Source organism: Talpa europaea (assembly GCF_964194135.1).
Source record: "Talpa europaea genome assembly, chromosome: 15".
Classification (NCBI taxonomy): domain Eukaryota; kingdom Metazoa; phylum Chordata; class Mammalia; order Eulipotyphla; family Talpidae; genus Talpa; species Talpa europaea.
The window spans coordinates 81,872,135-81,895,198 of NC_140083.1; the positions used below are offsets into that span (position 1 = coordinate 81,872,135).

The window sequence follows — 23,064 nt, forward strand, 5'->3', positions numbered from 1 at the left end:
CCGCATACCCCCCAAGAATCACTTGAATGAATGAATCCTTTTTCCTCTTACTACTACCCCATCCTGAGAAGTTACACAGAGCCTCTCTGGGGCTGTTTCTTTGCCTCGTGAGGACTGAGATGTAACCTGCCTCCTCCTCTACAGCGTCAGCTCTACCAACAGGGGGAGGGTCCACTCTCAGAGCACAACACAACCAGCCCCACTCTGGAATAAGTCCGTGTTTCCACCCTAGCGGCAGAGAAGCCTGCAGAAGTTGTGGGCTGGAGACCCTGGAGTTTGTAAGCTGGGTACACTGTTTTTCTCACCAGGACCCAGTATGTGGTTTTTCTTCTTTAGTACACCCAAGTGCTCCTTTGGGTTTCTTTCTAACTCCAGAATGTTAGAAACTTCTCCCCTTCCCAGATCCGGCTTCTAACAGCTCTCTTCTTCGGCAGGTTCTCTTTAAGATGGACATAGAAGACTGCAATGGCCGCTCCTATATGTCTGGTATGCCCTCTTGTGCGTTCTGATTGTAAGGGGCTGGGAGCGGACACTCTCCCGTGGAGCTGGACGGAGAGACTTCTGCCGAGCACGGGACCTCTGAGTGCTCTAGTCACGGAAGTGACGCTGAGGCTTGGTCGTGTGCGTTTTTTTTTTTTTTTTTTTTTGGTCATTTTACATTCCCTAAGTAGTGGCCCTCTTCGCAGACGTCTTGGAGGGTAGGGGGAGGACAGGAGGAGAGGCGGGGAATACAGCTGGGGACTCTTAGAGGAATGATGTGAAGTGAAGAGAAGGAAGGAAGATGCGGTTGTTATTCCCGTGCCCAGAAGCCTCCAACTAGGCGTGATTTTCTGTCCCGGCCAGGTCGAATGGCGCAGGGTTTCAAACCTCGAAAGGCCGAAGTGACCTGGGTTAGGGTGACGAGCATCAGAGAATGATGAGAACTTGCAGGCGCTGAAGAACCCAGGGCCTACCTCACGGAACAGTAGCTCTTCAGGGTCCACCAGTCACTGCCATGAGGAACGTGTAGCCAGTATGGCCAAAACTTCCAAATTTTCGAGAGAAATCAGAAACTTAGATTTCATGTGAAATGTCTCTCTTTAAAAAATGACAACTCAGTATTTTTAAAAAATGTTCCACTGAGCAAGCTAAACTTCTCTATGGGCTGAATGCAGGCAGTGGGCCAAGAGCAGAGCATTTGAAGTCATGCCACAGAGCCCAGTTCTCATTTCTCCCAACACTTTTCTATGATGATAATGTTAATGGGTTCTCACTCTCACCGAGGGTTCTATTTGAGGCAGAAGAGATCATTGCTTATAGTAAGAATGACTTTAGAGATAGGAAAGTCAGCCAAGTTTAACAGGTAAAGAGAAATTACAGACTTTATCTGGCTCCCTCTTGGAAGGTGTAGGAAACAGCCCAAGACAGTTTGTCTCTAAGATGGAAGGAATCACTTTTTGCACCATTACACTGTCAGAGCAGGAAATTATTCTAAGAGGTAAGGGAAGCCAGAATTGGGTTTTGACATGTTGAGTAGCCCCATCAGAAACCCAAGCACCGGGGCCTCCCTGGTGGCCTAGAGATTAAATCTCAATACTATCACCGTTATGGCCTGAGTTCGATCCCCAGCTAGGGCACTGACCCACATGGCACAGTAGACCTCTCCTGTCTCACCAGCTGCTCCCCTCAGCAGTGGATTTCAGTACATCCGCCTGTTCTGCTCCCCACTCAGTCTCTGGTGACTCCTCTCACCCCCTACTCCTTTGGCCTGTACCCCGGTTCTTCTATGCAAAAATAAATTTAAAAAAAGAAGTGCAAGCACCATTGTAGGAATGACCAATAGCTTATTTTTCACCCTAAAGGCAAACCACTGGAGGAACTATGGGCATGTGCCAAGGAGATAAGACGGGTCAGACAAACATGCGAGAGGCATTGGCCACACCTGACACATTAACTCCGACTCCTTTCTCATTTAAGGAAGGAAAGAGCTGGAATTTGCTCTCTGCCACATGCTGGTCAAAGTAGCGGGGGATCAAATGGACTCATTTAATTGATTCATTAGAAGTAAAGTCATGGCTCTTTTGAGGAACCAGCCAACCTCCAACCTCTTAACCAGTTAAGCCTATTCAGAAAACCACTATGAGCAATACCTACACTCAGGACCCCACTTTTGTGATGGGGGAACACTCAAATGAAAAACAGTCCCTGCCCTAAGGTAGGCAAATGAGAAAGTAGGGAGCTGGCTGGCTGGGGAAATAGCCCACAGAGCCCTTGTCAGTCCTCTCTGGAAAATGTTGGACATTGCTTCACTGTGCTATGAGGCCCAGTTCTCCCTGCTTATGGCAGCCTGGCCTATCCTAGACAAGAACAGTCCTCTGTGTTTGGATTTTGAATGAAAGTAGAGGCCAGAAACCCCCTCATCCGTATTTTAAGATTTCTAGAAGCCAACAACTGTCTTAGGAAAAAAGAAAGTCAACACAGAGCTAATATTAGCTCTAAAAGTACCCTCTGCAGGACTGGGCATGGCAGAGACAATCTACTTGAGGGGCACCTGAGAGCCCATCACTGACCGGTCTCTCTTGGGCTGACATGGAAGAAGCAGGAAGAGCTGCAGTGAACATCCCTCCAAAAGCACACAGAAGCCTCTGGAGCCATCACAGCTCTGCTTCCTTCACACCAGGTGGCCTTCCCTGGCCTGGCCCCTTGACAAAGGGGTATCTATCTCCTTTTCTTCAAAGAGATTTTCCACCTCACAGATCCTGACTCAGAAAATTCACCTCCCCCCCCACCCCATCTTTTTCTAAAGGTACAGAGCATTCCTGAGTGGGGGAGAGAGAAGGAAGCAAAGGAGTCCATTAATTTACCACATAGATTGTCTCCCCACCTCCCTTCCCTATCAAGGAGAAAGGAGTTGCTTAAACCCAATTCGTGCAGTTCATTGACTGAGCAATGCTCGTCCCAAGTTTTCTGAGACTGAAATGTTTAAGGGAACTTTAATAGGAAAGGATCCTGGGGTAGGCAGCCCAAAGTTTCATGGCCCCTCCCACCCCCAAATTCTTGGAATCAGAAAATCTAGTCTTCCAAAGTAGGTCAGCACGTCAGTGAGCAGCTCCTCTGGAAGGGAAGGGAGCAGAGGCCTTGTCTTGATAGAGGGCGGATTCATCCAGTGCTGTAGGCTGCTGGGGGCCCTAGGGGCACAGGAGGCGAGGGGAGGGGGGAGACTATACCAGTATTTTGCCCGGGATGTGAAAGGACTCAGGTCTACAGAGCAACACTAGCCTAAGACCAGACTGCGGGGCCTGCTTGCTGCTGGGAAGGAGGGGCTGTCAGTCTCCAGATCTAGACTGCGACCTCCCTCCTGGAGGGGGAGGGAAAGGAGGGAATAGGAGTGCCTGAGTTGAGTGGGGGAGGGGCTTTCTCCCGATTTGAGAGCCTTGAAGCTGCCCCATGTCCTGGGCCCCATGACCTCTGGGGCCTTGGCTTCCCCAGCTGACAGAGGATTGGACCGTCCCTGGGGGCCCCCCTTTCTCCCTCCCACCCTGCGGCCCCATCCATCTCTCTTTCTCTTGCACACACTCCTGCCTCTCGCAGGCGTTTGTTGTGCATTTCCTCTTTGTCTGCTGGGCACGAGGGCACCGGCATCTGCCTCCTCCTCCCCGTGCACACCCGCCCCCCCAGCCCTTCACTGGCTTGGGAAAGGGATGCTGTAGCCTCGCAGCCCCCACCCGCTCCGCCAGACACATGCATTCTCTCCAGCCTCCTCTCCAAGCACAGCCAAGCGTGCCCTGCTCTGGCTTGAGCTGAGCTCACACGCGCTAGCACGCTCGCTCGCTCACGCTCCCTCTCCCTCTCCCTCTCCCTCTCCCCCTCCCTCTCTCTCCCTCCCTCTCTCTCTCCCTCTCTCTCCCTTTCCCTCCCTCCCTCTCTCTCCCTCTCTCCCTCTCTCTCTCTCTCCCTCTCTCTGTGTCTCTCACACTCACACACACGCACTCACACACGTACACCCTGGGCTGAGCTCTCCTTGCTGGCTGCAGCCGTGGGCCCTGCTCACCGTGCCATTGCCGCTGCCTGCGAAATGACGGCGGTTCCCCTCACTTCCAGGAATCCACGCTTCCTGGAAGGTGAGTGGCTGGGCTCACCCCTGCCTGCCACCGAGACGCAGACATGCACACACCACCCGCACTCCCTCGCCGCCGTTCCCAAGGAGGCGGCCGCATTCGCACCCCAGGGTCTCACCGGCGAGGGAAGGATAATGTAAGTTCAGGCAGAAGGCGGCTAGCGGAGGGGGAGGGGGCTGCTGGGACCAGGGAACCAATTCAGTAACAACTCCCAAGCCTGAGGGAGCGGGAGAGGATGGGGGCTGTGTGTGCGCGTGTGTGTGTGTGCGCGCGCGTGTGTGCGCGTGTGTGTGTGTGTGCGTGTGTGTTGTGTGTAGCGGGGGAGGGGGGCGTTCCTCCTTACACTTGCGGAGGATGGGAACGGGTGTTTGGTGTTGCTAAGCAAAGACTGCGACTTGGACAGTGGGCGCTTGTGGTGACATCTTGATTAGGCCTTGGGGACAGATGCAGCGCTGCCTGGGGTAAAATGCCGAGGCAGGCCGGGTGGGAACGGGTCCTCGAGCACTGAGGTAAAGAGGAACCTTGGCAGCAGATGCCTCAAGCCGGAGCAGAGCTCAGAGTGCCCTCAGCCTCCTCCCCACAATAGAGCTGGAGCTGGGCGTCTTTCTTTGCTCCTGTCCCCTCTGCTCCCTGCTACAGGCTCGCGTCCTGCCGCGTGGGGCTCGTGGTCAGGAAAGGGAAAGCAGTTAGGACAAGATCCCTTGCAAAAAAAAGTGTGGCGGTCTTGCGACCTCGTGGCCCGTCCCCAGAGGCAGCCACTCTTGCCGGGATCTAGGAAGGGCAGCAGGGCAGGAGAGGAGCGAGGCCCGTCGCCTCCAACATGTGAAACACTTAGCTCGTGGGCTGTTGCCTGCTTCCTTCTTCTCCCTCCTGCTTTTCTGCCCTTCACGCACCTCCTAGCTCCTCTGGTGTGAGCCCCATGATTTAGCCTTGCCCTCCAGGGTGTAGCCAACCTATGGTGACTTTAACCAAGAAAATTTCTCTGAGCCCGGAGAGCAGCCTGATGCTTGGCTCTGACAGTGTGGGGTTTCTGGGAGTCCCAGGTATTTGAAATTCCCTCACTGGGGTTTCTGGGGCCAAGACAGGAACTGTTGAACTTCCCAATTCTGACTCTAGTCCCCTGCACCCTCTGGCTAGAACCCAAAATCCCTGGGGGCCCGTGAAGACTTTCTGACCCCTGAATTGGATTCATTTTTATGTATTAGCTCCCTAAAAGTAGATTTGAGCCTGTTTTCCCTCTTACCTTTGTCCTAGGGAGGGCAGCGACATCCAAGAGCCTTATGAACTACTGGCGTGACTCTGGAGGCACCTGCTCTTCCTCCTGTTCCCCGGTCTTACTAGGGAGAGCCACAAAGGATGTTTTCCCCTGAGTGTCCCTAAATATACCCTTCAGGATATTTCCCCCCCTATGTCAAGCCCCTGACATCTGGAAGGAGCCTCAGCCTTGCAGGTTGGGACCAGTGATGGATTTCTGCCAAGCTCACTCATCCTTTTAGGCCAGGGACTCAGGACCCAAAATCCTGTTCTTCCCCTTTACTAGCATCAAGGGATCTAGGGCAAGTCAGCACTGACATCTGAAAGGAAATAAGATATCCCAAGTCCCTCTAGCCTTTGTGAACCCTACGCTTAGTTAAACATATCTTACAACTGAGTCTGAGTGTACACGTCTCAACCCACGGGCCTGAGATGCTCACTTTATAAGAAGTATGTGATTCCGACTCAGGGCACCTTTTTTAGATAACCCTGACTCATCTGATGAGCCCCAAATGGAGAAATTCAGTTTTAAACCATAAGGCTTTTTCTATAGATAGTGAACAAATTTTTTCAGGCTTTGATGGGCTAGAATGGGCTAGAAGTGGGACTTTTAGGAGAGGATATGAATGGGAAGTGGTCCCAAAGTCCTGAGTGGTTGTTTTCTTCCCACTGACCAAAGCTGGAGAGGGATCCCTCAGGAGGGTGTGTTCCGGATTTCTTGCCTCAGGCCCAAGACTCCAACCATTTTATAATGGAATCTTTATTTTGTGAAAGTAAGTATGTGCATAGCTGGGAAATTGGGTAAAGTACTAATAGGTGGACTTTAGGGATGAATTTTAGGGTTTGTCTCTCTCTCTCTCTCTCTCTCTCTCTCTCTCTCTTCCATATGTAGGCCTGTGTGTACACATCCATGCATGTTCATGTTAGCAGACAATGTAGAAGGTTATGGTATGTCTATCCCAGTAGGTATGTTCTCTTTATGTGTATCTACATATGTGATATGTGTCTGTTTGTGTTTATCTACATGTGTTTACTTCACCTATGTATTTGTGCAGAAGATTGTGGGGAGAAGGGATTTTTTTTTAAAGACATGATTCATATCTTCAGGTATGTTATCCGATTTTTAAAAACATATATGAAACGCTCCGAAAGCATTTTTACAAAGTAATTTGTCAACAAGTTAAATGAATATGTTGGGAATAAGCTGATTATTTATTGTCAAGGTAATATCAAGTAGTAAATCATATCCGATAGGAGGCCTTCTAGAGTAGTCAGTTTTTAGCTACTTTGAGAAAGACTAGTGGACCCAGCTCTCCCCTCGTGAAACGGTGACTCGCAGGTGGTGGTCAGGACATGGACACTTACTGTTTATGACCAGATCCTGGTTCCTCCGCTTGCACCACTCTGTGACCTTAGACAAGTAACAGAGCCTCTTTGGGCCTCAGTTTGCTCACATGCAAAGTTAAGATAATACTGGCCTGCACCACGTAAGATTATTTTGAAGAATACATGAAATAATTCATTTAAAATGCACAGCCCGAAGCTGGCGCCTGGTAAGCAGTCAGTGTTATCCTGCGGAACGTGGTCACCGTGAGTGTTCAAAGCACTGGCTGCTGTCATTACCGTACTGTTATCATCATTAGACTCAGGGACAATTCCAGCTGCCCTTCCTGCAGATCCCGAACCTGGTGTGGGGGCTCGAGAGAGGATCAGTAGGGAAGAACGTCTGCCCTGAACCGCCTCCCTCCTGAGGGCCCCATTTTCCTCTCTACCCTGGCCCGCCCAGCCCCAGCCCTGCTTCCTGTGGACGTCAGGCAGTGATGCTCTTCCCCTCAGGCCTAGATAAAGGTAGGGTGGGCAAGGCCCAGCCACGGAGCTCTCGGAAGTCAGCACCGGGCACCAGGCTGGCGAGGGCACAGGTAGGGGGCCCAGCTCACAACACCGCTTGTACGTGACTACACGATAAAATGTTTGTGAAACTCAACTGAATTGGGAAGAGCTTAGGCAGTGGACAGTAAATGGCGCCAGCTGCAGCTTCACCTGCCCTCTTGTTCTCTCCTCAAGGTAGCGGGGACTCATCTCTGGAGAAGGAGTTCCTTGGGGCCCCAGTGGGGCCCTCAGTGAGCACCCCCAACAGCCAGCACTCTTCTCCCAGCCGCTCGCTCAGTGGTAAGTGCAACCTCCTGCCTTCCCCCGGCACTCGGCACCCCCACTTGTGTTTGGACCTCGATCCCCCTTCCATTGGCAGCCATTTTCCCGCTGCTGCCTCCCCTGGCTTCCTGCTCAGAGTCTTTCACAGCACTGAGGAGCTCAGCGTCTAGCGTGTTCCCGACTTCAGAAAGGAGAGTGGACGGTCGCTGCCAGGCTAGGGTGCAATTAGTTCCTCTGGCTAGAGGAACCCAGCCAAAGGCTCAAAAGAGAACTTCTGGAAGTGGAGAAGCAAGTAGATGGACGTGGTCCTGAGCTCAGTAAGGGGAGATTAGAAGGATCCCCTCATCGCCCTCCACCATCCTCTGCCCGGAGAGGGTCCCCATGACCGCCCCTTCTCAGCTGGCCCCAGATCTGTGACATTCTCTAGATGGTTGGAATAGCCAGGAATGTAGGTCAGAGCTCGTGCCAAAGCTTTCTCCTCAATGGCTCCTCCCTCCTTATCCCCCACTCCAGCTTTCTGCGAGGGGAGTTGGGGGGACTGGTCTCCCGGGCGGCGGAGAACGTGAGCCCTGTCTGTCTTCCGGTTCTGTTTTCCCTTTAGTCTGCTGTCTCCCCGGCCTTCCTAGGACCGTTTTCCCGCCACTGTGTCTCGCTGGCTTCCTGCCCAGGGCCAAGCCAGGCATCTTTCTTAGTGACAAGGAATTGGAGGGAAAGGCTCCCCTGGGCCTCCCCCTGTCCTCAGTGGCAGAAGACATCCTGGGCACCGCCGTTCTTTCTCTTGAGGCCTGTTTGCCGGGCCGGTGGGATGGGAGGAAGGGATTCTTCCAGGTCCCACCAGGAGCGTGGCTTCAGCACCCCGATGCTTTGGGCGGTGGCTTCTCGTAAAGCCGGGAGGCCTGGGTACTGGAGACAGCCTTCGGGGCTCCCGGCGAGCCCGCCGGTGTGGAGGCGGCTTCCCCCGTCCTCGCCTGAACAGCCTCCCACCCTCCAGCCAACTCCATCAAGGTGGAGATGTACAGCGATGAGGAGTCGAGCAGACTGCTGGGGCCCGACGAGCGGCTCCTGGAGAAGGACGACAGCGTGATCGTGGAGGACTCATTGTCGGAGCCCCTGGGCTACTGCGACGGGAGCGGGCCCGAGCCTCACTCCCCGGGCGGCATCCGGCTGCCCAATGGCAAGCTCAAGTGTGATGTCTGCGGCATGGTCTGCATCGGGCCCAACGTGCTCATGGTGCACAAGCGCAGCCACACAGGTGAGCGGGCCGGGGGCCCGGGAGCAGCCCTGGGTGGGCCGGGAGGCCGAGGCGGTGCCAGGAGGCCACGCCTGAGCCGGGTCGCCCGGAAAGGGAAGCTTCCCCGCACACTGTAGCTATGAGAAAAGGGGCGAGGCCCTAGAATTTGGACTTCCCTGGCATTTTCCTCAGCTTGTTGTAATGAAGAAAAGCTGATATTTTTCCCAGGAGGGGAAGGTGTTGTAGCCTCAAGAAGGATCATCTATAGTCCAGCAGCGGTACGACTCCCGGGGATCGTGGTGGGCTCTCCTGTCTCGTTAAAAAAAAAGCGGGGTGGGGGGAACAGAGGCCTTCTCTTAACTTCCTCAGGCTTTGGGCTCCCGGGGCAGAGTGGGGCCTTGGGGCTCAGGTTTTGGTAACAGTCTTTGGCTCAGTGTTCCCGGCCTGGTGCCCTTCTCACCGCATTCACCTCCGCCCACACCATCCCAGGGTAAGACTGTCCCCAGGGCATCCTGACCAGGCAGGGTTTCTGTGCGTGGCACAGCCCAGCCCCTCGGAAATGTGTTCCAAGCACCTTTCCTCGGGTGGGGCAGGAGGAGGGGGACTGGGTTCAGTCTTCCACGTTCCTTATTCCAGTCCTCTGGCGCCCGTCCCTTCCCCTGCAGGCGAGAGGCCTTTCCACTGCAACCAGTGTGGTGCCTCCTTCACCCAGAAGGGCAACCTGCTGCGCCACATCAAGCTGCACTCCGGGGAGAAGCCCTTCAAATGTCCCTTCTGCAACTACGCCTGCCGCCGGCGGGACGCACTCACCGGCCACCTTCGCACACACTCCGGTCAGTGACCTGTTGGGGGTGGGGGGGCCAGCGCCCTAGCGCACCCAGTGAACGTTGCTCAGCCACACTCTTGTATTTAGAGCATTGCAGCTGCGGAGGCCCGAGCTCTCCCTTGGGTAGGCCCTGCCTCTCGAGCCCTTCTCTATGGGAGGACCCAATGGGGGCACTCTTTGGGGGCCTCTTTGATGCGGTGCTCTACATCTGCTGCACTCTGCGACACGAAGCAAAAGGAGTGTGTGTGATAGTCTTGGCTTTTTACATCTACCTTCCCTGACTTTGTTTTTGAAAGTTTAGGCTTATGCCAGAACCATCTGTGCCCCATAACCCCCCACTTCTGAGCACCAAGTAAGCCCTCCGTCCCCGACCCTGCTCCAGGTCCTACTCCTGGCACCCTCTCCTCCTGCAACTCCAGAGATGTCCTTTACTTACTGCCAGTTGCTGTAAATCTCCAAGGGCCTCCCAAACTGAAAGAAAGGAAGCCCAGGACCTCCAGGGAAGACAGGAGTAGCCCATCTCTGCTCCTCACCCCAAGAAGCAAGAGTTAGTCAGAAGGTGCCCAGAAGTCGAGATTTGGAACAGTGCCAGGGAACTGAACCAGCCAGTTCTTCTAGCCCAGCCGAGAGAGATTGTTTAAGTCAACATCTGTCTGAATCAGCTGGACAGATAGCATTTTTGAAGCATTTACTAAGTTTTAAGCTTTTGGTGTGGATTTGGGAAGAAGCCAGGAGCTGAGCTGGCTGGAAGGAGGGAACTCAAGATTGTGAAAAGACAGGAAGAAGGGCAGAGGGAAAAGAATTGGTAGGATCTATCCTTAGAAACTTTCCTTGCTGTTTTCTTTACTACACTTTCCTGAACCAGGACTTAAAGAGACAGAGCAACCATAGGTTTTATCTCCTTATGTGGAGAAGCGGAGGGGGAAAAAAATCATCATCGATTCATGCCTTAGAATCTACAAAGGGCCTCCCTTGGTGTAGGGTTAAGTTTCAGCGCTATCAACCTTGAGGCCTGAGTTCAATCCCCAGCCACCAAGCTGACTCACATGGCGCAACAGACCTCTCCTGTCTCACCCGCTGCTCCCCTCAGCGGTGGATTTCAGTAAATCTCCTGCTTTGCTTCCCACTTTATCTCTGGTGAATCCTCTCACCGCCCCCCCACACACACCCCTCTGGCCTAGACCCCAGTTCTTTTACACAAAAATAATAAAAACAACAAAATGGTATCTATAAAACATTTCACTTGTGTCTCTTTAACAACAATTCTAAAATTCTAAGGTAGTTGTTATATTAGCCCCATTTTGCACACAAGGAAACTGGAGCTCTGGGGTTAAAAAGACATGCCCATCATGGAGCTATTTTGCAGCCTCACTGGAACCCCCCAGGCCCAGTCTAGAGAGTCCTGCTCTTTTTCCTCAGAAGAGGGGTGGCTCATCTGTTGGTTTGGAACAAGTGACTTGGCCCATAGAATCCTCACCAGCAACAGTGACGCCAGCTAGGGCGAGTATGGATGTTCTGTAGATGATTAGGGACAGAAACAGACACAGGTATGTTGGGTCTCATCTCAGTGAGATGCTTTCTACACCCACTCTATGCTTTTGCAATCCACTCTTTAAAAGGGGGGGGGGGTTGGAGAAAATAGGTGTTCCTCTCCTACTGTTAAACCCTTTCTCCAAGCGCCTTAGGTGGATAGGATCTATGGCAATCACCCCGCCCCCGCAAGTACTAGGATTTACAGATTAAGAGCAAAATGATAGTAGACTGAGTCAAGGCCCAGCTTAGGGGTGTATGTGTAAGTCATCAGTCTCCTGCAGACACCTTCCCCCACCTCCCTGCTTAGTAGTTGCAACATACATAAAATAAAATGTGCAATACCTCATCTTTCTGCCTTTTCTCTCCTTGTGCAAGTATCTGCTCTCAAAAGTTGTCTTTTAAGGGAATTGTCGATCTGCGTTTTCCCAACCTTTTTTCTTTAGTAGATACAAAATCTTCATAACTTGTTCTTTTTTTTTTTTTTTTTTATTTAATACCACTAAAGTTGGTGCTCTCTTTTATCTCTTTTCCTCGTCTCCTTTCCTTCCCTGGTTTGTTCTTTTTCCTCAGAATTTCTCTATAATTTTTTTTCCTGGGGCTGTCTTGGTATCTCAGTGTAGATGACAGGGAGAAAGACAAGCAGTACAACCAGTCTAGGGATGAAGCTAAAAACTACAAGTAAAGGTCAGTGAAAACTGCCCGTCCCACACTGGCAGGTCTAAGGGTTCTCATTTCAGTCACCCCAGCCCACCAATTTCCCCAGAACCAAAGCAGGTAGTTCGTAAGCAAAAAAAAATCCCCTTGTCTGATAAACAGCATTAAAACCCGCCTGCCACATGGAAAGGTTAAACCACAGTCTGGGCCCCAGGCTCCGAGCCCCTGGGGTGGGGCTAGCCTGCCTGCCAGGGATGATCCCCTGCAAAGTCCCTGGGGCCCTCCCTTCCTCTGAGCAGCCGGCTGGACGGCTTGAAGCCAGCATTCCAGAGCTAGGCGCTTTGGGCCCCGTCAGTCCTCGCAGAGCTGCGAGGTCCCTCTTCTGCAAGGTCTGGTCACCTGTGCAGGTTCCAGCTGAAGCTGGAGAAGGGAAACAAGCAGGAGAGTTGAGCTGAGCACAGTCCTTCCTCCTCATGCCAAGGTACATGGCATGTACCTGCGCCTGGATGATTTTGTAGAGCAGTGCACAGGGGAAGTGGCTGTGATGCTGTTCTCTCCTCCACAGTCTCCTCTCCCACGGTGGGCAAGCCCTACAAGTGTAACTACTGTGGCCGGAGCTACAAACAGCAGAGCACCCTGGAGGAGCACAAGGAGCGGTGCCACAACTACCTACAGAGTCTCAGCACTGAAGCCCAAGCCCTGGCTGGCCAACCAGGTGGGGCTCTTGGCAGGACGATGGGTGGGGGTGGGGGCAGGGCCAGAGGGCATGCAAGGCAAGCATGATTCCAGCATGCGTGCACACACACGCACACACACACAAAGGAATGAAGCTTGTGGAAAAGGGACAGTTATCTCAATAAATTGGCAGGGCACCCTAGTTGGTACAGAGCCCGTGGTAGGTGCTGCAGAGAGATCCAGAGTGAAGGGCAGATTTATCTCCTCAGTCTAATGGAAGAGAGAGAACACAGGAAGTATAAAATCAAGAGTCAAACGTATATAATTATCCCCAAATTATGTGCCATGCTGCTGAGATGGAACTCTAGGTGGGGTGAGGCAAGCACAGCCACTCCCCCAGCCTCAGGAATGACCTTCCAGAGCTACTGACCTGCTGGTTTTCTCCAAGCAAAGGCTGCTGAGCCAGCACTACCCCTTCTCAGCTGCTGCCCCCTGTCCCCACTCTCCCACTCCCACTAGGCGATGAGATACGTGACCTGGACATGGTGCCAGACTCCGTGCTGCACGCCTCCTCGGAGCGGCCAACTTTCATTGATCGTCTGGCCAACAGTCTCACCAAACGCAAGCGTTCCACCCCCCAGAAGTTTGTGGGTAAGCGTCCGGGCGGGGAGGAGACATCAGCTTGAAGCCACAGCTCATCTAAACCTGAGCGCTGGCGGGGACTAGGCAAGTTAGGTTCGGAGATTTGACCGAGGGAAAGCAAGCCATGGAGGGCTCCTGTGCTCGGACTCTTGCCCCCCCAGCCCCGGCCCCCGGCCCCCCAGCAGGAGGAGAGCGGGAGGGGAGGGCATGGAGAATGCGCCTTCAGGCCTAGAGGGGCAAGCTGTGGTCGTTGTCAGAGGAGGGGCCGGGCACGCAAGCCCTCTAAATTTTTGAGAGTATCAAGGACTTCAGTCTGTGGGGCTGAGAGAGGGCCCCAGAGTCAGAGGGGGGGGTGAGTGTGGCTTTGCCCACCCGGGCTTGGTTCACCGGCTCTAGCTCTCGAAGGACGTGGCGCTGCACGGAGGTCTGGAGCGGGTATTCAAGGCCAGTGGGCTGGGTTGAGTCCTTCTCCAAGATCACAGCCTAGACTGGGGAGCAGCCCCTCAGCGGACCGCAAGGAAGTCAGTGAGGGGTAGTAAGCAGTGCTATGGCTCTCCCCGGCATAAGAAAACAAAGCAGCAGCGTCGGAGCGCAGGAGTGCCCCGCCCGGCCCTGCTGATTCCCCTCCTCCGCAGGCGAGAAGCAGATGCGCTTCAGCCTCTCGGACCTCCCCTACGATGTGAACTCGGGTGGCTATGAGAAGGACGTGGAGCTGGTGGCGCACCACGGCCTGGACCCGGGCTTTGGGGGTTCTCTGGCCTTCGTCGGGGCAGAGCACCTACGGCCCCTCCGCCTTCCACCCACCAACTGCATCTCAGAACTCACACCCGTCATCAGCTCGGTCTACACCCAGATGCAGCCCCTCCCGGGTCGGCTGGAGCTCCCAGGGTCCCGGGAAGCAGGTGAGGGGCCGGAGGACCTGGCTGATGGAGGTCCCCTCCTCTTCCGGGCCCGAGGCCCCCTGACTGATCCTGGGGCGTCCCCTAGCAATGGCTGCCAGGACTCCACAGACACAGAGAGTAACCACGAAGACCGGGTTGGGGGGGTGGTGTCCCTCCCTCAGGGCCCCCCACCCCAGCCCCCTCCCACCATTGTGGTGGGCCGACCCAGTCCCGCCTACGCCAAAGAGGACCCCAAGCCACAGGAGGGGTTGCTGCGGGGCACCCCAGGCCCCTCCAAGGAGGTGCTTCGGGTGGTGGGCGAGAGCGGTGAGCCCGTGAAGGCCTTCAAGTGCGAGCACTGCCGCATCCTCTTCCTGGACCATGTCATGTTCACCATCCACATGGGCTGCCATGGCTTCAGAGACCCTTTCGAGTGCAACATCTGTGGTTACCACAGCCAGGACCGGTACGAGTTCTCCTCCCACATTGTCCGCGGGGAGCACAAGGTGGGCTAGCAGCGCCTCCCCGCGCCCCGCTGCCCCCCTGCGGGACTCGGGCCTGCGCCTCCACCTCCCAAGGGGTTCCGCTCTGTAGCCCCCACCACGGGCGACCTGACCTCACACTTGACCCTGACTCGCCTCGCCCATGCCCCCGCCCCCCGCCCCCAGCTGAGTGAAGCAGGTCTTTTTGCCTCTGTTTCTCCTGCTCCTGCCTCCTCTCACCCCCGCGCACTCACGGAGTTATTTATTAATGTCTTTCTGTTGCCTTTTTTTTAAATTATATTAGTCCCGTGCCCCTCCCCCCCGCCCCTCGTGCACATCAGGCCTAATTTCTCTGATTCAGCTTCCTCCGATGGCCCCGGCAGCGGGAAGCTCCTCCCGGTACCGGTACCGAGACCTTGAGCTTCCCGCTCGGGTCCTCTCCTTTCAGAGCATCCGATTCCTTTCCACGCTGATGGCCTCCTCCCCCTGCCCGGGCTCTGTGGCACTATCTTTGCTCTCCGGGCCCCTTCAGCCTGGCCCTCGTACCTCCTGTGCCCTCTCACTTCAGGCAGCTCGCACTATTCTTGACCCAATGAAGAATTTCCTCCTTTGGAAGTAGGAGGGGCTGAGGAAATGCTCCCGGGGCACCATGGGGCTGAGGGTCCTCTTGACGCCCCCCTGGTAACAGGAGTCCCTCAAAGCCCACCTTCGGGACCTCCCTGCAGGGTACGCTGGATCTCTTCCCTCTCCTCAGACAGCCCCCAACACTGCTCTACTCTGTAACCTGCCGGTCTACTCGGTGGTAGTTTTTCTCTCCTTGAAGCGCCCCAATTTTATATTCTCAGGGGCCAAGGCTAGGTCCGCAGTCCTTCGTCCCTGACACACTGGGAGCCACAGGTGCCTACTTGGGAACCAGGGCATGGGAAGGGGGTGGGTCAGAATGCTTTCTCGTCCACCTCTCAGACTTCACTCTCGTGACCTTCCTCGGCCCTCAGGGACTCTGGCAGTCCCCATCTTACGAGAAACTAGTGGGTCGCTGCCGGATGACAAGGGGTATCTCTCCACCCCTCGGTCATGCTGCCTTCTTCTCCCCCCCAGCAGGATCCACCCTCTGATTCCTGGCTCCTGGGCCCTGTTCTTAGGAGCAGTGGCAGGAGAAAAGTGTCTCTTTTCTATTTTCTAATTTTCAGTATAACCAAAAATTGCCCTAGGCTGAGCAAGGGCATGCGGCCCTCACCCCATTCCGCTCTTGTCCCAGCAAGAAGGGATGTGCACATCTGAACTGGGGATCATCCTTTGCTCCCCCCTTCTCTACTCAGCCCCCAGACATAGGGTAGGAGGGGGCACCCTCCTCCGAGCTACTGCAGAGACCCTGGCTATTTGGGGAACCTCGGACTGGTAGGGAGGCAGGAGGAGATGCCGCCCCCCTGCAGATGGAGAGGGCCCTCCGCAGCAGTCCCGCCCAGGGCCACGGCGCGCCCATTCTCTGCTTCCTTGAGATTCAAACCAAAGGCTGTTTTTTCTATATTTAAAGAAAAAAAAAACGCAAAACCAAACACAACACCTCACAAGTTGTAACACTTGGTCCTCCTCTCTCCTTTTCTCTTTCTTCCCATCTTTCTTTCCACTTGTCCTCTCCTTATTGGCTCTTCTGCCTCCTACTTTTCTCACTCCCTATCAGGGATAATTTGGGGGAATGATAAAGGGTTGGCTAAAAAACAGACTCCAGGATTGAGGCCCTTCAGGCCTCTAAGAAGAGTCTACCTTGCCCTCTACCAGGAAAGGGGCCCTAAAATAAACTCTTCTTCCTCCTTTTTCTCCTCCATCTTGCGGTCTCCCCAAGAGAACCAGATTGTTAGGGAGGGCACTGTGGGGCCACAGTTCCTCACTGACAATGTAGCAATAAACAGATGCTGCCAGGGCAGAGGAGGGGGAGTGAGTGGGGGAGACTGGTCTCTGGGGAGGGGGAGCGGCTTCTCCACAAAGCCCTGGGGCACTGGCTGCTCCTTTCAGGGTGGCAGCAGAGGTGAGATTAATATCTGGGATTCTCCTCTCCTCTTCTGGTTCCTGAGCCCCTTCCCATAGGACCTGCCCCCGCCACCTTTTCTGGCCACCTTTTCTGCATCGGCTGTGTATTTACTGACACCTCATAAGGACTAGTCCCTTCTGGGGCTTCAGAGCCTTAGGGTGCCCCCACCTCCTCCCCTAGTCAGCTTTGGCACCTGCAACCTCCTGGAACATGAAGGACTATGCTCTGAGGCTATACTCTGAGCCCATGAGAGCAGAGACTGGAAAGGCAAGACCAGGTGCTAAGGAGGGGGAGCAGCGCACTCTGACTCTCTCCAGATCATCACTGCACTTTAACCAGGGTCTTAGGTACAAAATCCTACTTTCCAGAGCCTCTCACCTCTGGAACCTCAAACATCCTCATGCGTTCTCCCAACTCCTTTTGCATTAAAAAAACAAAAAAACAAAAAACAAAAATAAAAAACACACAACCAAGTAAAGAAAAAGGAAAAAAATACATCGAAACCCACATGGAGAAAAGAGGTGTTTTCCTTTTATATCGATATTCAAAATCAACATCACAAAAAAAATTTTCTAAATAGACAGTTTTCCAGACCTTTGTTTTTTCGTGTCAGTGTCCAAGCTGCAGATATGATTTTGTAATACTTCTGGCAGCTTCTTTCCTGTGTACATAATATATATATTATATATATTTTTAATCAGAAGTTATGAAGAACAAAAATAAAACACAGAAGCAAGTGCAATACCACCTCTCTTCTCTCTCTCCCAGGGTTTCATGTGTAGCCTATGCTTGGTGTCTCCTTGGCCCTTACCCCTTTCACCTCTGCCTCTTCCTCTGGTGCCCTGTTCCCCCCCCCCTTTTTTTTAAAGAGTTTTTCTCCTTCCTCAAGAGGAGTTAAACTAGCTTTTGAGACTTATTGCAAAGCATTTTGTATATGTAATATATTGTAAGTAAATATTTGTGTAACGGAGATATACTACTGTAAGTTTTGTACTGTACTGGCTGAAGGTCTGTTATAAATAAACATGAGTAATTTAACACCCCTGGCTGTTTTTGCAGACTTCCTTTGCCTTGTTTTTCTGCTGGGAGGGGAGGAGGAGCCAGAGAGGGGAAGGGGGAGCCTCCTTGCAGTATACCAACTACTGAACATTTTGAAGGTCAACAAGTTGGAGATTGAAAAGAAACCAGACAAAAGAAAGCTCAAGTTGTTGTTACCGAAGAATTTTCAAGCTAGAATGGGAAGTGGAGATTTCCCTGTCAAGAGTGTCTTCAGGCTAAGAAAGAAACCCCAGGGCCTCCCTGGTGGCGCAGCGGTTGAGCGCTGGGTTGCAAAGCTGCCCCCAGCCTCTGCAGGGCCGGTTCAATCTCCGGCTGCTCCCCGGGCCACCGGAGGAGGGTCCCACATGGCGCGCAGACCTCTCCAGCCGCCCGCTGCTCCCCTAGTGAAGAAAATAAAATCCCCTAGTGAAGAAATAAAATCCCAATAGAGAATAAATAACTTGTCCAAGAGTCATGGGTCAATAAGTGACAGAACCCAGATTTGAACCCAGGGGTGTGTGACTCCAAAGTCTGTGCCCATCTTTTTTTTGCCAGGGAATGCAGCCAGTGAAACCCCCAGGTTATAAAAATCCAAAGAAAAGCCAAGAAGGAACATTAACTTGCTTCTCCCTTAAATATTAACTCTTTTCTGCTCATTTCACTCTACACTTTTTTTTTGCTCTCTCCTATCTACTTCACTGCCATTTCATAAGGTAATGCCTGCCTTCTGTTTTCCATGAGACTATGTTAAAATGAAAATTGGAGGGCCTCCCTGGTGGCCAGGCGTTGGGTCTCGGTGCTGTCACTGCTAAGGCTCAGGTTCCATCCCCAGCCAGGGAGCTGAACCACGTATGGCCCAGCAGACCTTCCCTGTCTCGCCTGCTGCTCCCCTTAGCAGTGTATTTCAGTCAGTCCACCTGTTCTGCTTCCCAATCTGTCACTGGTGAATCCTCTCAAATGCCCCCCCAACCTCTGGCTTACACCCCAGTTCTTCTATGCAAAAATAAAATCTTAAAAAAAAATGGAGTGCCTCCCCGGTGGCGCAGCGGTTGAGCACTGGGTTACGAAGCTGCCCGCAGCCTCTGCAGCGCCGGTTCGATCCCCGGTTGCTCCCCGGCCACCGGAGGAGGGTCCCACATGGCGCGCAGACCTCTCCTGCCGCCCGCTGCTCCCCTCAGCAGTGTCCTTCGGTCCTTCTGCCTGCTCTGCTCCCCGCTCTGGCTCTGGTGAATTCTCTCACCCTCCCGCGCTTCTGACTGTACCCAGTGCTTGTATAAACAAATAAATAAATCTTTAAAAAAAAAAAATGGAGACACTTCCATTTTATTTTCCAAGTGGTTTCCATCTATGCCACCTTGGATCAGAATGCTGGGAGGTCCTCTTGACACCTTAATCTCTTCAACTTCAGAGATGAATCAGTGATTGCCTGCCCACTGCTCACGGATAGCCATTCCTGCTCTAGGCAGAACACCTTCTGAGGGCTTTTTAGAGGTTAATGAAGACTGTATATGTAAGAAAGAATGGTTCAATAGGGGTTAGACTCATCAATCAGTCACTTTAGTGGGGCTTGATCGGCATTAAAATAAAATGGAAACTGGGCCTCCCCGGTGGCGCAGCGGTTGAGCGCTGGGTTGCGAAGCTGCGCGCGGCGTCTGCGGGGCCAGTTCGATCCCCCGGCTGCTCCCCGGCCACCGGAGGAGGGTCCCACATGGCGCGCAGACCTCTCCTGCCGCCCGGTGCTCCCCTCAGCAGTGTACTTCGGTCCTTCTGCCTGCTCTGCTCCCCGCTCTGGCTCTGGTGAATTCTCTCACCCTCCCGCACTTCTGACTGTACCCAGTGCATGTATAAACCAAACAAACAAATAAATAAATAAATAAGACATGCCTCTAGAAAATTAAAATAAATAAATAAATAAATAATAAAATGGAAACTAAAACATACCCGTGCACATAATGATGCCAAAGGGTAGTACTGTTTCACAAAGTTTGTTCTTTGTTTTTTCCTGCCACCCCGTGCACAATATGCATGTGTGCATATTGTGTCTGCATATGGATGTACTGAGCACCAATGTAAAACAGTTCTACTATGGGTCTTAGTCAAGGAAGTTTATTTTTTTCTTAAAGATTTATTTATGCATACAAGAGCTGGGGTGCAGGCCAGAAGTGGGGGTGTGAGAGGTTCACCAGGGACAGAGTGGGGTGCAGATTGACTGAAATAACACTGCTGAGGGGAGCAGCAGGCAAGACAGGAGAGGTCTGCTGCATCATGTAGGTAGCTCCCTGTCTGGGGATCCAAACTCGAGCTGCAGTGGCTGCCCATAGTTTCATGGGGCTGACACTTAGCCCTTTGCACCACCAGGGAGGTCCAGTCAAAGAAGTTTTAAGTCACTGATCCAGGCTGTTAGAAGAGAGGGTTAGGCAGCATAGCACAGTGGAGCCAGAATATCTCTTACTGGTTCTATGTAATCTTGGGCAGGTTAAAACCTCTCTGCACCGCAGTTTTTCAGTCTGAGAATAACAGCACCTCCCTTGTGGACATATTAAGTATTTTTAAAGCGCTTACTACAGTGCCTGGCACTGTGATCCAGAGATAAAAAGGCGATTAAGAAACAGTTCTGGGCCACCCTAGTGGGTGTGTGAAAGGTTAAGCACAGCACTGTGAAGCTATCTGCAGCCTCTGCAGCATGAGTTCGATCCCCGCCCAGGGAGATACCCACAGGGCACAGCAGACCGCTCCTGTCTCACCTGCTGCTCCCCTCAGCAGTGGATTTCAATCAGCCTGACCCTGTTCTGTTCCCCAGCTGTCTCTGCACCTCTCACATCCTGCACCTCTCACTGTACCCCAATTCTTGTATGCATAAATGAATAAATCTTTAAAAAGAAAGAAAGAAATAGCCGTAATGCCAATGCACTTGTCCTTGGCGCCTTATTGTGGGTGTGTTCCTCCATACTGGTTTTTCGTTTCTCCCTCCTTCCTACCCAAGTAGCAGGATCGTCACAGAAAAGAAGCGACTGCGTCCCCCGGCGGCGGAGTCCAGCAGCCAGCGGACCGAACACTCGCACTACAACTCCCAGCAGGGACCTCTTCCCCGCTGACCTCTAATAGGGCGATTTGTGGACTTGAGCGCATAACTTCCGCGCCTAGTGTCGCAAAAGTCGCGTAGTTATTTACGTCCAGAACTACGTGCGGGTGCGTGGTCGCGAGTCCTGTTGGTACAGATCTTGGTATCCTTCCGCCAGCAGACTAAGTAGTCCCGTGGCCACTTTGTGCTACGGATAAATAAACTCGAGAAACACCTTTCTACCTAGATTTCAGCGGAAACACTAAATAATAAAAAGAAGTAAAGTAAATAGGTTTCCTTTCTTGGCGTTCGTCTCCTGAGAGACTTCCGGTGCGCGCGCAGGGATCTCGCGCTATATAAGCGCGTCGGAGGGCGCCGGATCCTCTTTCGGGTCCTGCTTCCAAGATGGTGAGTCCCGCCGCGTGGTGCTGTGGGGTGTGACGGAGCCCGAGAGGCGTGAATTGTGGGGCTGTGGGTACTTGGGGGCCCGGGCTATGGGGTGGGGAGAGTGACTTGGCTCCGGGCTTCGGGCTTGGGCGGACTTGCGGGGAGTCTGGGCTCCTGAGCGGCGCCTTGCTGGGTGCTGCCGACTTGGGGTGCAGCCGCCGGGGGCCCGGGGCGGGTAAGCTGAGCGCCCCACCCGACGGGCTTTGATCTCGGCAGACCAAGAAAAGGAGGAATAATGGTCGTGCCAAGAAGGGCCGCGGCCACGTGCAGCCCATTCGCTGCACCAACTGCGCCCGCTGCGTGCCCAAGGACAAGGCCATCAAGAAGTTCGTCATCCGGAACATCGTGGAGGCCGCGGCCGTCAGGGACATCTCGGAGGCCAGCGTGTTCGACGGTGAGCGAGCGGCGTCTTTTCAGACTCTGTTCATTGTATGTGGGGAAACCGCCACCCCGAGAATGGCTCTGGTACGACGATTAGGCCCCGGAGTCTGGGCGAAGGCTTGCTTTTTGTAAAAGCAATTTGGGTGTGCAAAGGACGTTCTCTCTTTGTAAGAAGTCTCCTAAGCAGGACCTGGGGTTGCCTTGGTTTCCTGTGCCATTTTTGGTGACCCCCTAGTTGGGTCTTCACCCCACACCCCATACGGAGTTTTTAAGTGAAGTTTTTTAAGGAGGCGACTTAGATCTGATTTTCCCATGTTAATTGAATTGTTTGCCAAATGGGAAGGGGTCCTCACTCTTCCCCACAAGTACCTGTTGTGACAAGGTTCTGATTTGCTTTCTTGAATGTTTTGGAATGGAGGCGGTCTCCTTTGGTTCGCCTCTGAGGCATGATGATGATGTTCGGTCATTGTTTTTTCTTAAGGCACTTTAGCTTTCTTGGACAACAGGGGTCTAGGAGTAACTGCTTAAGGAATTGAATTATGGGTTTGTTGTTTGGTCTGTAGCTAAAGGGCTGGTAGGGCATGTTTGTAAAACTGATGGTTGTAAATATATGCTTACATACCAGAATTGAACTATTGGGTGTGAAATTCAGTGACTGAGTCTGACATATAAATAGATTTAGTTTTGACTGGCAGATGCGTGAAAAAGAACAGTGCAGGCTGGGTCTATAATACCTATTATACTTTATTTTTTAGCCTATGTGCTTCCCAAGCTGTATGTGAAACTGCATTATTGCGTGAGTTGTGCTATTCACAGCAAGGTGGTCAGGAATCGTTCTCGTGAAGCTCGGAAGGATAGAACACCCCCACCCCGATTTAGGCCTGCGGTAAGTATCCAGAAGTGGAAGACAGTGGGTTGATGGAGCCAAGGTATAGAATGTTAAGGTTCTGGGCATGACATACTTTAAGGATCTACACTTAAATATTTACTTGGAGAAATTTCTAAAAATTGCCAGAAGGTTTCGGGTGGAGTGGTGTGGTACATTTACCAGTTTTCCCTGCGGTAGTGAAGTTAGTACTGGAAGTGTAGGGGTAAAGCTCATTGAGGAGGGTGCCTCACATCAGTGGTTTTTAATTTACTCTTTCATTCCTTTGTATTTCAGGGTGCTGCCCCACGACCTCCTCCAAAGCCCATGTAAAGAAGCTAGAGTAAAGCCATGTAACGACTGAAGGACAACTCTGTGGACAAATAAAATGGAAATTGTACTTTACATAGCATGTTTGAGTGTGTCTGTTGCTAGATAGAGTGGGGTTTTGTCTGTCATAGGGACTGTACTTTTCTTTGCCTAGGATTTATTTATGGTGCCCTTCCCTGGTGGTGGAGCAGGTTGAGCACAGCTTTGTGAAGTTGTCCTCAGCCTCTGCAGTGCGGGTTCAATTCCCGCTTTATGTCCACATGGCGGCAGACCTCTCCTGTTATACCTGCTGCTCCCCTCAGCAGTGCTCTTGGTCTGTCTGCCTGTTCTGCTCCCCATTCTGTCTGTGGTGAATCCTCTCACCCTCCCACACCTCTGCCCTGTATCCCAGTGCTCGTATAAATAAATAAATCTTAAAAGAAAAAATAGAAAATTCTACTTCTTCACTTAGGTTTTTATAAAGAAAAAAGGGAAGAAGACGTAGGAG

General features: G+C 52.7%; 2 protein-coding genes across 5 annotated transcripts; both read left to right on the top strand.

Moving 5' to 3' along the window:
- Positions 1-443: 443 nt before the first annotated feature.
- On the top strand, positions 444-14,459 carry IKZF4 (IKAROS family zinc finger 4; the record flags this gene model as incomplete). 4 transcript variants are annotated; one of them, XM_084254721.1, is made up of 8 exons in its annotated part: positions 466-486; positions 6,031-6,128; positions 7,420-7,520; positions 8,494-8,754; positions 9,399-9,566; positions 12,312-12,461; positions 12,941-13,072; positions 13,699-14,459. In XM_084254721.1, the coding sequence occupies 8 exons, from the start codon at positions 466-468 to the stop codon at positions 14,457-14,459; spliced, it is 1,692 nt and encodes a 563-aa protein (XP_084110847.1). The 4 variants fall into 4 exon arrangements, with proteins under 4 accessions (XP_084110849.1, XP_084110847.1, XP_084110848.1 ...); XM_084254720.1 differs by lacking the exon at positions 466-486 and adding an exon at positions 4,144-4,233; XM_084254723.1 differs by lacking the exon at positions 6,031-6,128 and having other exon boundaries at positions 444-486; positions 7,416-7,520.
- A 337-nt stretch (positions 14,460-14,796) lies between these two features.
- Positions 14,797-22,659, top strand: RPS26 (ribosomal protein S26; the record flags this gene model as incomplete). Its single annotated transcript, XM_084256173.1, has 6 exons — positions 14,797-14,831; positions 15,115-15,205; positions 20,638-20,682; positions 21,218-21,395; positions 22,138-22,268; positions 22,545-22,659. 6 exons carry the CDS (start codon positions 14,797-14,799, stop codon positions 22,578-22,580), a joined length of 516 nt encoding a protein of 171 aa, XP_084112299.1. The 3' UTR covers positions 22,581-22,659.
- Between the last annotated feature and the right edge of the window lie 405 nt (positions 22,660-23,064).